General features: G+C 41.0%; 1 protein-coding gene across 6 annotated transcripts in view; it reads right to left on the bottom strand.

Annotated features, from left to right (window-relative positions):
- Hectd1 (HECT domain E3 ubiquitin protein ligase 1) overlaps window positions 1-13,434 on the bottom strand; it is a 91,796-nt gene that overhangs the window by 18,658 nt on the left and 59,704 nt on the right. For 3 of the 6 annotated variants that reach the window (XM_057783338.1, XM_057783339.1, XM_057783344.1), the window contains 4 exons: window positions 10,269-11,105; window positions 9,446-9,667; window positions 4,056-4,189; window positions 2,568-2,690 (listed from right to left, as the gene is read on the bottom strand). In XM_057783338.1, the coding sequence (XP_057639321.1) occupies window positions 2,568-2,690; window positions 4,056-4,189; window positions 9,446-9,667; window positions 10,269-11,105 (1,316 nt within the window). The remainder of the gene's footprint in view (window positions 1-2,567; window positions 2,691-4,055; window positions 4,190-9,445; window positions 9,668-10,268; window positions 11,106-13,434) is intronic. The other 3 variants (XM_057783341.1, XM_057783342.1, XM_057783343.1) reach the window with 3 other exon arrangements.

The following is a 13,434-nucleotide window of genomic DNA, read 5'->3' as shown; positions in this document are numbered from 1 at the left end:
GGTTCTCTCCTTCCAACATGTGAGTTTCAGAAACCAAACTCGGGGGGCTGGAGAGATGGCTCAGAGGTTAAGACCATTGCCTGCTCTTCCAAAGGTCCTGAGTTCAATTCCCAGAGACCACATGGTGGCTCACAACCATCTGTAATGGGGTCTGGTGCCCTCTTCTGGCCTGCAGGCATACACACAGACGGAACATTGTAAACATAATAAATAAATAAATTTTTTTTTTTTTTTTTTGGTTTTTCGAGACAGGGTTTCTCTGTGGCTTTGGAGCCTGTCCTGGAACTAGCTCTGTAGACCAGGCTGGTCTCGAACTCACAGAGATCCGCCTGCCTCTGCCTCCCAAGTGCTGGGATTAAAGGCGTGCGCCACCACCGCCCGGCATAAATAAATAAATATTAAAAAAAAAAAAAGAACAGAAACCAAATTCGGGTTTGTCAGGCTTGGTGGCTAGAGCCACCGAGCCATCTTGCTGGTGACCTTGCTTTAGTTCTCTATGGGGACTGTACTTCCTTTACTTGAACTGAAGTAATCTAATACAAATGTGTAAAGACACATATTTATTTATCAAATGTATACTGACCAGTGGTTACAAAAATAAGTACCTGTGGTAATATGACAAAGAACTATATTCAATCTCTATTTCCAGAGTCTAAGACCAGGCTGGTCTACAGAACGCCTGTCAGAACAGGCTACAAAGCTGCACAGAGAAACCCTGCCTTAAAAAACAAACAAACAAACAAACAGATTCTACCTAATCTGAAAGATTCTATCTGATACTGAACTAAAATCTATTTACAATTCCCCTCTGTTGTTTTCTTTTTTTATGATTTATTTATATATATATATATTAAATGTTTATTTATTTACTTATTTATTATGTATACAATATTCTGTCTGTGTTATGCCTGCAGGCCAGAAGAGGGCACCAGACCCCTTTACAGATGGTTGTGAGCCACCATGTGGTTGCTGGGAATTGAACTCAGGACCTTTGGAAGAGCAGGCAACGCTCTTAACCTCTGAGCCATCTCTCCAGCCCCCGATTTATTTATATTTTACGTGCACTGGTGTAAAGGTGTCAGATCCCCTGGAACTGGATTTACAGACAGTTGTGAGCTGCCATGTGGGTGCTGGGAATTTAACCCGGGTCCTCTGGAAGATCAGTCAGTGCTCTTAACCGCTGAGCCATTTCTCCAGCCCCTGTTTTGTTCGTTTTAAAAGAAACAATTCTTTCCTATCTACATTACAGTTTTTAAAATAAATTTACAGTAGATCTCATTCTTCTCCGTATATAGTTTAGCTCCAAATAGTTTGTGACAGTTAGTATTAAGGGTATGATTTTAAAAGAATGAACTTCTTTTCTTTCTGTAATTTAACACAGTTTCCTAAAGACAAAAAACAAATACAATCTCTATTTCCTATCTTTGATTTACAATTTGGTGGAATAACACTAACAATCAAGAAAAACCTGGGCAAAAGTCATAGGCAATCTTTTGTAGTACTTTTCTAATTTCCCATGAGTCTATTATTTTAAAATAAGTTTTTTCTTAATGTAAATTTCATCTCATACTAGATGGATCACACAAAATGGATGAGTCACTGGGAGGCATTTTGACTTCCTACAAGACAAACAGATGAAAGTCTTAACTGTTAAATCAAATGGCACACATGCATACATATGCCTCTCAATGTTTGAACACTTGATAAATTGATACTACATGGCTATGGTGTTAGGCTTGCATCCTGAACCCTAACTACTATGTAGGACTTCAGAGTCGCTTCCGCTAAAAACTGCGATGAGCACTTAGAGAGCCACTGGGGGGAAGCAAGGTAACTCATGTGGTGTAGTGAGAACTATGCCCACCTCACAGTGACCACTGTCCACTAAGGTCACCACCTCAAGGGGCTGATGAGATGACTCAAAGGCTAAGGGCACTTGCCCCCAAATCTCATGACCCCAATTCAACTCTTGGGACCCACAAAGTGCAAACAGAAAATGTTTACCTCCTCTGATCTACACTGGAGGAGGGGGTGTTCTATAAAGAGTAGAAAAGTAGGGATAAGGACCAGAGGGTGCTTTTCCTTTATTTTTAATTTGTGTGTGTGTGTGTGTGTGTGTGTGTGAGAGAGAGAGAGACAGAGAGAGAGAGACAGAGAGAGACAGAGAGGCAGAGACACAGAGACAGGGTTTCTCTGTCCTGGAACTCACGCTGTAGACCAGGCTAGTCTTGAACTCACAGAGATCCACCTGCTTCTGCCTCCTGAGTACTGGGATTAAAGGCGTGCACCATCACCTGGCTGAGATGTCTTAATGAACAAAGCATTCCTTCAACTACTACACACCTCAGCTGTTTTACTATCTGCTCATTTTTACTCAGAGCCCAAGAGGAAGCAGTTTCACATAAGAAACTCATAAGAAACTCTACACCAGATCTAATCCCGAATTCTCTGCTGGAACCTACACACCAGGGCAGCTGGTTTCAGGTGAGAGCAGCCCCTCCTCCTCTGTAATATGATGTATCCTGTGAATGTAAAAACACACGATGGGGCAGTAAATGTGGACGTACCTGCTCCCCGATAGGTCGGCTGCCTGCTCCAGAAGGAACCTGTGGCAGCTGTGAGGTGACAGCGTGGTGTGTCACATCGGAGCGGGAGCCAGCTCGACGCTGCAGGGATGGACGTCTCAGAATCTAAAGTTCAAAAACACCAAGAGACACATGTTTAATGATTTGATCAGCATTCTTCATCCAGTCTAGCCCAAGAAAAGTGTTACTTAAAAATCTTTCTCTTCTCTGGCTGATGAGGTGTTTGGGGCTTGCTTTTGTCGTGCACTGTGTACTGGTCTTCTAGTTTAAGGCACTTACGTGTGTTCCTGTTTCCACAATCCTCGGGGTTGAACCCAGAGCCTTGCGTCTACAGAGTGCACTCCACCACACTCACACCTCCAACCTTTCTAGTACCACTTTATTTTGAGACTAAGTTTTGTTATATAGCCCAGTCTTGCCCAGAACTTCCTAGGAATCCCAGGCTGCCCTCAATCTTCCTGTTTCAGCCCAAGCGATGGGACAACATGTCACCTGCCCTTATTTTCCATTCGCTGTGTAATACACAGTGAGAACACACGGGTACCCTGGTATACATGGAGAGGTTAGAGGACAACCCGGAGGAATCCAGTCTCTCTCCTTTCACTGTGAGTCCCAGGGATTACTGAACTCAAGTCACCAGGCTTAGTAGCAAGCATCTTTCCCACAGTCTTGTGGGCTCCAGGCCTATGCCATCTAAATGATACATATTAAAAAGTGTTTTTTAAAAGTTCCTCATTCCTGCCAGGTGGTGGTGGCACAAGCCTTTATTTTTTTTTTTTTTTTTTTTTTTTTTGGTTTTTCGAGACAGGGTTTCTCTGTGGTTTTGGAGCCTGTCCTGGAACTAGCTCTGTAGACCAGGCTGGTCTCGAACTCACAGAGATCCGCCTGCCTCTGCCTCCCAAGTGCTGGGATTAAAGGCGTGCGCCACCATCGCCCGGCAAATATTTATTTATTTATTATGTATACAATATTCTGTCTGCGTGTATGCCTGCAGGCCAGAAGAGGGCGCCAGACCTCTTTACAGATGGTTGTGAGCCACCATGTGGTTGCTGGGAATTGAACTCAGGACCTTTGGAAGAGCAGGCAATGCTCTTAACCACTGAGCCATCTCTCCAGCCCCCGGCACAAGCCTTTAATCCCAGCACTCAGAAGACAGAGGCAGGCGATATCTGTAAGTTTGAGGCTAGCCTGGTCTACAGAGCAAGTTCTAAGAGAGGCTCCAAAGCTACAGAGAAACCTTGTCTTAAAATAAATAAATAAGTTCTTCATTCCACTAACATTTTTTGTCTCACCTATTTTATTTCTGAGACAACCTTTTATGCAGCCCAAACTAGTCTCAACTTCCCAAGTGCTGAGAATGACTCTGAATTTCTGATCTTCCTATCTCCACTCCCCAAGTGCTGGGTCACCAACCACCATGTCTGGCTTCTAACAGCTATATTAGTGAAGGGAATGGGCGATTCTCTCTACCATAACCTCCTCGTATTCTTGGTCCTCCTGATTGTCATCTTCATTCTCATCATCTTCCTCATCAGGCTCGGGCAAATCCTCATCATCATCTAGCTCGGCTAAGAGAGTACTGGCACGACAGCTATCAAGAAAATCTAGGAAGGAAAAAAGCCAACAACCTTATTGTCAAAACAATTAATAAACAACAGCAAGGTGTCTCTGCATCGGGGGTTGTACAAACTGAAGATAAAATTCAAAAGGCTCAAGCATAAATGCCAGTTAACAATGCCACCTACATATCAACACATATAAGATAATAATTAACAACGGAGACTAATCACAAGCATGGCAGAGAAAAATGGATGACCACGAAGTGTATTTCAGTCTATAACAATCTATGAAAGGACACCCATGTGAATGATATTTAAAACAAGACAAAAATACATACAACCCCACCTTCATTCTCTGAGTGTTACTGGAAATACAATATGTGAAAAGTGCACTGGCGTCATGGATTCCACCCATGAATATCTACTGAGCATACACTATGGGCAAAGAACTGTTATATCACATGTATATCATTATAAACATAGCTAGAATGTCCAGAAGACAGAATTTAATAAATAAACGAACTAGTCAGGTGGTGGTGACACACACCTTAATGCACTTGGGAGCAGAGGTAGGCGGATCTCTGAGTGTTTGAGGCCAGCCTGGTCTACAGATCGAGGACCAGAACAGACAGGGGGTTTTACACATAGAAAGCCTGTTCTTAAAAAAACAAAATAAATAACTAAATAAATGGACTAATATCTATAAATATAAGCTTTTATAAAAAGGCCTTATGAAGACAAACAGAATTTAAGACAATCAAAAAGAATGAAGCTTAGACCTGGCACGTTCTTAATGGCAACGACAACTTAAGAATAGTGTTCACTTGTTACAGAGCGAGCATATCCCCTTTATTGTCTTCTTTCTTAAGGATATCTCTCCTGTGCAGACTGGGTCATGTTGAAATGATGGTGTATAGCTGTGATACAAGCACTCAGTAGGTGGAAGCAAGGGAATCATGAGTTCAGAGTCAGCCAGAACTACAGTAAGCTTCTTTCAAAAACAAAACAAGGACCAGCAAGAAGGTTCAGTGTGTCAAAAACGCTTGACAGACAAGCCTGACAACCTGAGTCCAATCCCCAAAATCTGCAGCAGAGGGGAAAAGTTGATGCCTGGAAGTTGTCCTCTGACCTCCACATACATGTATCACATTCACAAAGAACAATGAACAATTTTTAAAAGTATGTATCAAATTTATATCATCCAACATAAAGACACTAACAAGTTGTTATTTAAGACAACTAAAAACAAACAACAGAATAATAATGAGGCTAAACAAGAGAAGTGTTTACTAGCTGTATAAAAGGAATACAAACTCTTTTCTTCTCTCTCTCTCTGTCTCTCTCTCTCTTTCAAGACAGGGTTTCTCTGTGTAACAGCCTGGCTGTCCTGGAACTAACTCTTGTAGACGAGGCTGGTCTTGAACTCATAGAGATCCACCTGCCTCTGCCTCCCAAGTACTGGAACTGAAGGGGTGTGTACCACCACTGCCCGGAACAATGAATCTTTCATGTGCCTAACATTTCTAGCACTTTGGTCTGCATCTTGAAAGGCATCCACCGGCAGACCCCAGGAGGGAGGGTGAGGTCCCAAACTCAATACTAGAACTAAGCAAAGATGGAAATACATATTCCAAAAGGACATCAGATTATCCAAAAATATTTAGCAACTTGCATTTACAGACCTTAGAGACAAAAGCTTTTTTTTTTTTTTATTTATTATGTATACAGTATTCTGTCTGTGTGTATGCCTGAAGGCCAGAAGAGGGCACCAGACCTCTTTACAGATGGTTGTGAGCCACCATGTGGTTGCTGGGAATTGAACTCAGGACCTTTGGAAGAGCAGGCAATGCTCTTAACCACTGAGCCATCTCTCCAGCCCGAGACAAAAGCTTTTTAATCAAATTTCAGAAGTATCATGGTATTCTACTTAATTAAAGAGGTAAACATTTTTTAAGAGTTAATATTATGAAGCCAGTATGTGTCCTGAAATTATTGACAAGTCCCAGCACGACTGGCAACAATTTTAGCATCAGTGACACTTAAAAACACGGTGTGTCTTACAATCAGTGGTATCCTAGGTTTAACCGACTATATTCCCCTTAGCATACGTGAGGGGCTATGTGGAATATACAGGAACTCTCACGAACGTAACTGGCTCTTCAAAAAACAAACCCTATCTGCGTTGGTGGTATAGTGGTGAGCATAGCTGCCTTCCAAAAAAACAAACCCTTACACCTTCAGACTGGGTTTTCAGGCACAGACTCTTAACATCATCTACTGAAATTTTCTGATATTTTAATAATTCTTTTTGTTATTTTGTATATAAGAACAATAAAGAGCTCGGAGTCCAGGCATGGTGGCGCACATCTATAACCTTAGCTCTTGGGACTCTGGGGCAGGAAGATCAAATATACAAGGCTAGCTTGAACTACACTGTGAAATTTTACCCTAAAAAAGAAATTAGAGAAGCTCTAAATGTCAAATATTTGAACAGCCCGCAGAACCACACTATGCCTCTCAGAGTAGAAGTTTATGCTGCAATGATCTGACTCAACAGCACTGGATGGCAATTTGAAGTCTGTCGTCACTCTTATCCTCCATGCAGGGTGACAAGTTAGAGAGAGTTATTTTGTCATCTAATACTTTTATTTTGTTTTGTTGTTTGTTTGGTTGGTTTTGGTTTTTCAAGACAGGGTTTCTCTGTGTAACAGCCCTAGCCGTCCTGCAACTCACTCTGTAGGCCAGAATGGCCTTGTACTCAGAGATCTGCAAGCTTCTGACTCCTGAATGCTGGGATTAAAGGCGTGTGCCACCACTGCCTGGCCAACAGTCTGACACTTTACTTCCTTTCACACTGGAATGCCCACAGCTGCCCCCTTTTTTTCGGGGGGGGGGGGGAGGTGGGGTAATTGAGATGGAGTTTCTCTGTGTAGCCCTAGCTCTCCTAGAATTGGCTCTGTAGACCAGGCTGCCCTAAAACTCAGAGAGAATTGCCTGTCTCTGCCTCCCAAGTGTTGGGATTAAAGATTCACAGCCTCATTAATTTTAGGATTATCACTACCACGAACAAGAACTCTTGCAAAGGACATGAGTTCAGTCCCCAGCACCAGTCCCCAACTGCCTGGACCTCTAGCTTCAGGGGATCTAACAACATTATGTATTCTGAATTCCATGAATACCCATATTCATGTGTGCATACACACATGTAGAACGAAAAATAAACCTTAAAGCTTAAAATTATTGCATTAACAAATGAGAGGGAAGGGACGGAGTCTCCATGAAAATAACTACCTCAAAGAATTTGATATAAGATATAAGACTTTGATATATTAATCATCAAATTTTGCACATTTATATACAAAATAAGAACTTAAGAAAAATGATTTTCATAAAACAATAAATCATATCAAATCTTTGGCTTAGAAGAGACAATATTATAGGGAAAAAAGAAACCCCATTAAAGAAGTGTACAGTAAAAAGTATTTAAAATATATATATATTTTTTTTTTTAAAGATTTTATTTATTTATTATGTGTTCAGCATTCCTTCCATGTGTGCCTGCAGGCCAGAAGGGGGAACTGGGTCTCATTACAGATGGTTGTGAGCCACCATGTGGTTGCTGGGAATTGAACTCAGGACTTCCGGAAGAGCAGTCAGTGCTCTTAACCACTGAGCCATTTCTCCAGCCCTAAAATATATCTTTATATAAACTCTTATATTCGAAATTATCAAAAATTATTTTTTAAGAAGAACTGAGGGCTGAAGATACAGTACAAGGACAAAGCGCTCGCTCACCTAGCCTGTGAGTCCTGGGACGGCCAAAGGGAAAAAATAGGCACCACGACCAAGGGCTGGGTGGTAAAAGGCCCTGAATTCATCTTGACAAGCAAACAGCTTTTTTGTAGGTAATTACCTTGTAAGGAATTTATCCTGAGGACATTCCCAGCAATACAATCCTAAATTGTACACACATGTTTATGGGAAGGAAAAAGTTATAACTATAAAAAGTATATAATTTAAGGGCTGGAGAGATGGCGCCCTCTTCTGGCGTGCGGGCATACATGGAGGCAGAATGTTGTATACATAATAAATAAATAAATCTTTAAAAAAAAGTATATAATTTGTCATGATAATCCCATAGTGGAATATTTGGTAGTAATCCCAAGTGTTGTAAAAACAAATTCAGTATTAGGATATATTTTCAGATTTACAGAGTAAAAGAACTGACTGAAAGACCTAATTCCCTTTTGTGTATTGTGCGTGTGCACATGCGCACCAGACATGTACTTGATCAGGTTTGGACAATAGGGACTCTACATTTTCTATTAAAATTTTTTTCTAATATGATAAAAGAGCCACATATTCTTTTAAGCTTCAAAAAAAAATGTGTATTAGTGTTTTGCCTGCATATATGCATGGGTGAAACAAGCATGCCAAGTGCCTCAGAGGCCAGCAGAGGGCATCCATTCGCTGGAGCTCCACATGTTTGTGAGCGGCCCAGTGGGTGCTGGGAACTGAACCCGGTCCTCGGCAATAACAGCAGGTGTTCCTAACTGCTAAGCCCTCTCTCCAGTTCCTTTTTAAAAACACTGAAAGAATCAAATAACTTTTGTCTCTGAATACTGTACAGAAGCCATGAAAACAAAACTTCAGAGCTCTCGGCCAGGCGTGGTGGTACACACCTTTAATCCCAGTACTCGGGAGGCAGAGGCAGGCGGATCTCAACTGTTTTTATTGAGATAAACATTTTCCCCACTCCTCTAAATTAAAATTTCATTTTATGCGTTTTTTTGTTTTTGTTTTTTGTTGTTGTTGTTTTTTTTGCCAGCATGTATGTCTGTGTACCACACACATGCCATATCCTTGAAAGTCAGAACAGATGCTGAGTCCCTTGGAGCTGGAGTTATGGATGGCTATGAGGTGCTATGTGGGTGTTGAGACGAGAACCACATCTTCTGCAAGACCAACAAGTACTCTTAAACCCTGAGCCATCTCTCCAACCCATATAATCAGAAAATTGTAATACTCCTCCACATCATGAGTTTTCATATTCTATGAAGACATTTATATGGAAGGTTATAGATATCTGAGAATAGTGCACACCTTAAATCCAGGCACTCAGGAGGCAGGGACAGGTGGATTCCTTGAGTTTAAGGCCATTCCAATTACATAGTTTTAGACCACCTAAGACTACAAAACGAGACCTTACCTTAAGTTCCCATATCACCAAGGATAAACCACAAGCATGACATATATAACATGTATCAAATGCCAATACACAACCTCCATACTGTAACTTACCATATAGGGAATACTCAGCCTCCTGACCCGTGTCACTCTCACTAGAGGTTGATGTGAGGCTGGTGGTTAAAGTATTACTTAACGATTGACCCACTGATAAAACTGTTGTCGCCGTAGCTACATTGCTGCTGCTAGTAACACTGGATGTTGACATTGTCACTGTGGATGTAGTACCGGGTGTGGTCAAGTTAGGGAAACTCTGAGCACCCATAAGAGGAGAAGCTAAAAATAAAAATGAAGAAAATTAGTTAAAATACATAGGATTGTAGGAACCTCAGAAAAAAAACCCAAGACAGTTTTCCAAACGCCATGAAACACATTAATAATGAAAACACTGAAAAGCAACAACTTTGGGAACCCAACTAAAAACCAACTAAGAAAACTACCATTTTAAAAAACACTATTATCTTCAAAATATTTAAAGCCTAGCTTTAACAAAAGGAGAAACAAAAGAAGTAATTTTACTGTAATTTCTATGGGAATTACTTGGACCCATTAATAACTTACATTAGAATTAGATAGCTTTCAGAAGCTAAAATGAACACAGGAGTAAGTGAAAGCTATACTACCATATAGCGTCACTATTTAATATTTAATAGTCATCTACTTTGTAATGTAATTTTGTTTAATCACTTATTATAAAGACAAGCTAATCTGAATTCTTAAAACTGAGACTCTTCAGAACCTGACTTCCCAGTGCCAAGGTGCTGCACCTACTGTAGTGTGTCTAGCATGGCTAACAGCAGCTGAAGGCTGCACCACAACGCCCTGATGCTGTGTCCCCGGGTGGAAGCACTGGCCCCAGAAGGAAGAGCTCACTTACTTGCGGTGCTCATCACATTCCTCCCCAGGGTATTAGTGTTGTTATCACTGCTGCTTCGGCTTAGGTTCATGTTGTTTGTGGCATTAGTCCGCGCTATGTTTGCCACTCTCCTTACAAAACTCTCCAAGCTAGACGTTTCTCTTGAGGACAAGTTAGGTACACTTGCACTGGAGCTCATAGGGGCCCCAGCAGCCAACAAGGAACTCACTGACAGTCTGTTACTTGCTGAAGAACTAAGGGGGCGCTGTGAAGCTGCTTCCTTGTTAGTTAATTCAGATACTGAACTAACATCAGGAGAGCTAACACTGACAATCCCCATTGATATTGCACTAGACTCCCCAGGAGCTCGGACAGAACTATCAGTGCCTAGCTTCCTCTCCGCATTTTCACTTCCCGTTTCCGCTGTTAGGGTGCTGGTGCTTGCACTGGAAGATGACCCTACTTCTGTTTGAGGGACGTTTTCAGCAGATGAAAGAACAACAATTGGTTCAAGTACATCAGCTCCTGAAACTATACTGTGTTCCATTACAATTTCTGATCTCCGTTCCGTTTTGGTCGAACCCAAGCTGATGTCGCTGCTACTGGCCACGCTACACACAGAACTGCTGCTTCCTTTTCTACTTGAGGAGCCTGCAGCAGCAGACGTCTTGTCTGGACAGTTGTTTTTCACCAAGCTGCTCCATGATTGCGTTGTGCCTGAAACAGTGGATGAAACAGGTTTGGGTGATGCCACTGTATCAGGGTCGTACCCTGGTGCAAGCTTGAGGTCAAATTTTCCTTCTGCGCCCATACGGTAAGAGTTTGAGCCACCAGCATCCCAGGTGACATCAATCCAGCCTGGAAAGGGACAGGAGTTTGTGAGACCCAGCAGAAAGCAGAGAGGAGCGGTCAGACAGTAGCTCCACAATGTGGGATCGGCGATTCGTCAGTGCTGTACTTGCTGCATTACTAACCACTTACAGTCTGTCAGCTAAAAGGTATCAAAATACGACTTCATACTATCGAGAGTCTATTTAATCCTTACAAAATAATACTAAGGAAAAAGAATGCACAGTATACACAAGGTTTCTGGGAGACCTATAAAATTCTTCCTCGTATTACATTTATCTCTGGACATCCCAAGACTGGTGATAGTCTTCTGTTGGTTTGGTTTTTAGGGACAGGGTTTCTCTGTGTAGCCCCTGGTTGTCCTTGAACTCACTCTGTAAACCAGGCTGGTCTCAGAGACTTGTGCCACCACCACCTGGCCATATTTAAAAACACTGTAAAAGTTTGTATCTATTCTGTTAAAACGGACAGGGGGAGATCTTTTCAAATGGTTCTGAGGATGAAATCCAAGGCATAGCACATACAGGCATCTACCACTGAGCTATATCCCCAACCCCAGGAGCAATTTCTTTAAATGTAAAAGAAAAGTACTGAGATTTCAAATTCAACAAGTGAAAAACTTTAAACTGTTAATATGACTATGTGAACAAATGTTCTTCCTATGAAGAAGTGCTAACTCACAATTAATTTCTTTTTTTCCTTTTTTTTTTCTTTTGGTTTTTCGAGACAGGGTTTCTCTGTGGTTTTGGAGTCTGTCCTGGAACTAGCTCTTGTAGACCAGGCTGGTCTTGAACTCACAGAGATCCACTTGCCTCTGCCTCCCAAGTGCTGGGATTAAAGGCGAGCGCCACCACCGCCTGGCTCACAATTAATTTCTAAGGTTGAATAAATCCTGAAGTGACAGGTAAGGCATTCCTGTGTCACTTAATAGAAATTTTAGGTTACTTGCACTAAGAAAATAAGTTGGCATTTCAGCTGTGTTCTCAAAGCTTATTGGCTATTTATATCTTATGGCTAAGTTTACTAGATTTGAATCACCACAAAAACATATTAGAAACAATTTAAAAGCAGGTTGAGATCTTTTAGAATTTATAAACTAAAGCTAGTAACAATTCTAAATTTTTAAATCTATATCTACTTCTATTCGAAATGTTACTTTTTATTTAAAGGATAATAAAATTCCAAAAAAAAAAATAATAGATTGGGAAGGGAACTAATAGATTTCAGTCTTACTAGGAGCTAACTACCTACATTAAGATGTAGACGTGCACTGAGCTTGCCAGAGCTTAAGCAAGTTCCAGTACCTGAGCACTGACATGCCACACAACTACCACACACGAAATTCATGTTATGAAGCTCAGAGGAGCACTGAGCCATCTGCAGATTATCTGTTCATGAGGCATTCGAAAGAAAAACTGACTACCCCAAATCTATATAAGCTGAAACATTATTCCAATTTGTATTTATATGCAGACCCAACATTAAACTATCTCTTCTGCTTCAGAGAAAGTCTAAGAAAACGGAAGATTCAAACCATTATCCCAATATTAAATAAAGATCTGTACTGCACTGATACCAATGTATACTGAAATATCCAAATTACATATCAGTATTTCATATATAGGTATGAAAACAATTATTATACAATAACATTAATATGTTTTATCCAGAAGGCAGGTGAATCATATTTTACCTTGACCACTGAGTAGATGAAGTTTAACTAAGTATCTTTACAAAGTTGTAGAACAAGTGAACAATGGATAGTTCTACCAACAAAGACTTCAGACAGCAAGGAGAGGACTGGAAGAATGTGGGACTATACTAAAAAGTGTGTATCGTTCATATTAGGTTTGAGAAAATGTCAAAAAGGTGAACAGAGATGATACCCAAACTATTTCTACACTCAAACACAGATTAAAAAGACAGGATTAAGCCAGGCGGTGGTGGCGCACGCCTTTAATCCCAGCGCTCGGGAGGCAGAGGCAGGCGGATCTCTGTGAGTTTGAGACCAGCCTGGTCTACAAGAGCTAGTTCCAGGACAGGCTCCAAAACCACAGAGAAACCCTGTCTCGAAAAACCCAAAAAAAAAAAAAGGACAGGATTAGTAAAAATTACCTACTGTGGGTATTATATTTGACCGTTAAAAGCTCTCTGCGACATGTTTGAAGCCAAAATTGCACTGTAGCATTTGAAGGATCAGAAACATGTGTCTTTCTTGAGTTGTAAGTTCTGAAATGAAGATTCGAATTTGCTTTTTTGGGGGAAAGATTTATTTACTTATTATGTATAAAATGTTCTGCCTGCATGTATGCCTGAATGCCAGAAAAGGGCACCAGAT

Source organism: Chionomys nivalis, chromosome 10 (assembly GCF_950005125.1).
Source record: "Chionomys nivalis chromosome 10, mChiNiv1.1, whole genome shotgun sequence".
NCBI lineage: Eukaryota > Metazoa > Chordata > Mammalia > Rodentia > Cricetidae > Chionomys > Chionomys nivalis.
Note: the sequence above shows the minus strand (reverse complement) of the source record. Positions and strands in the feature narration are given on the sequence as shown.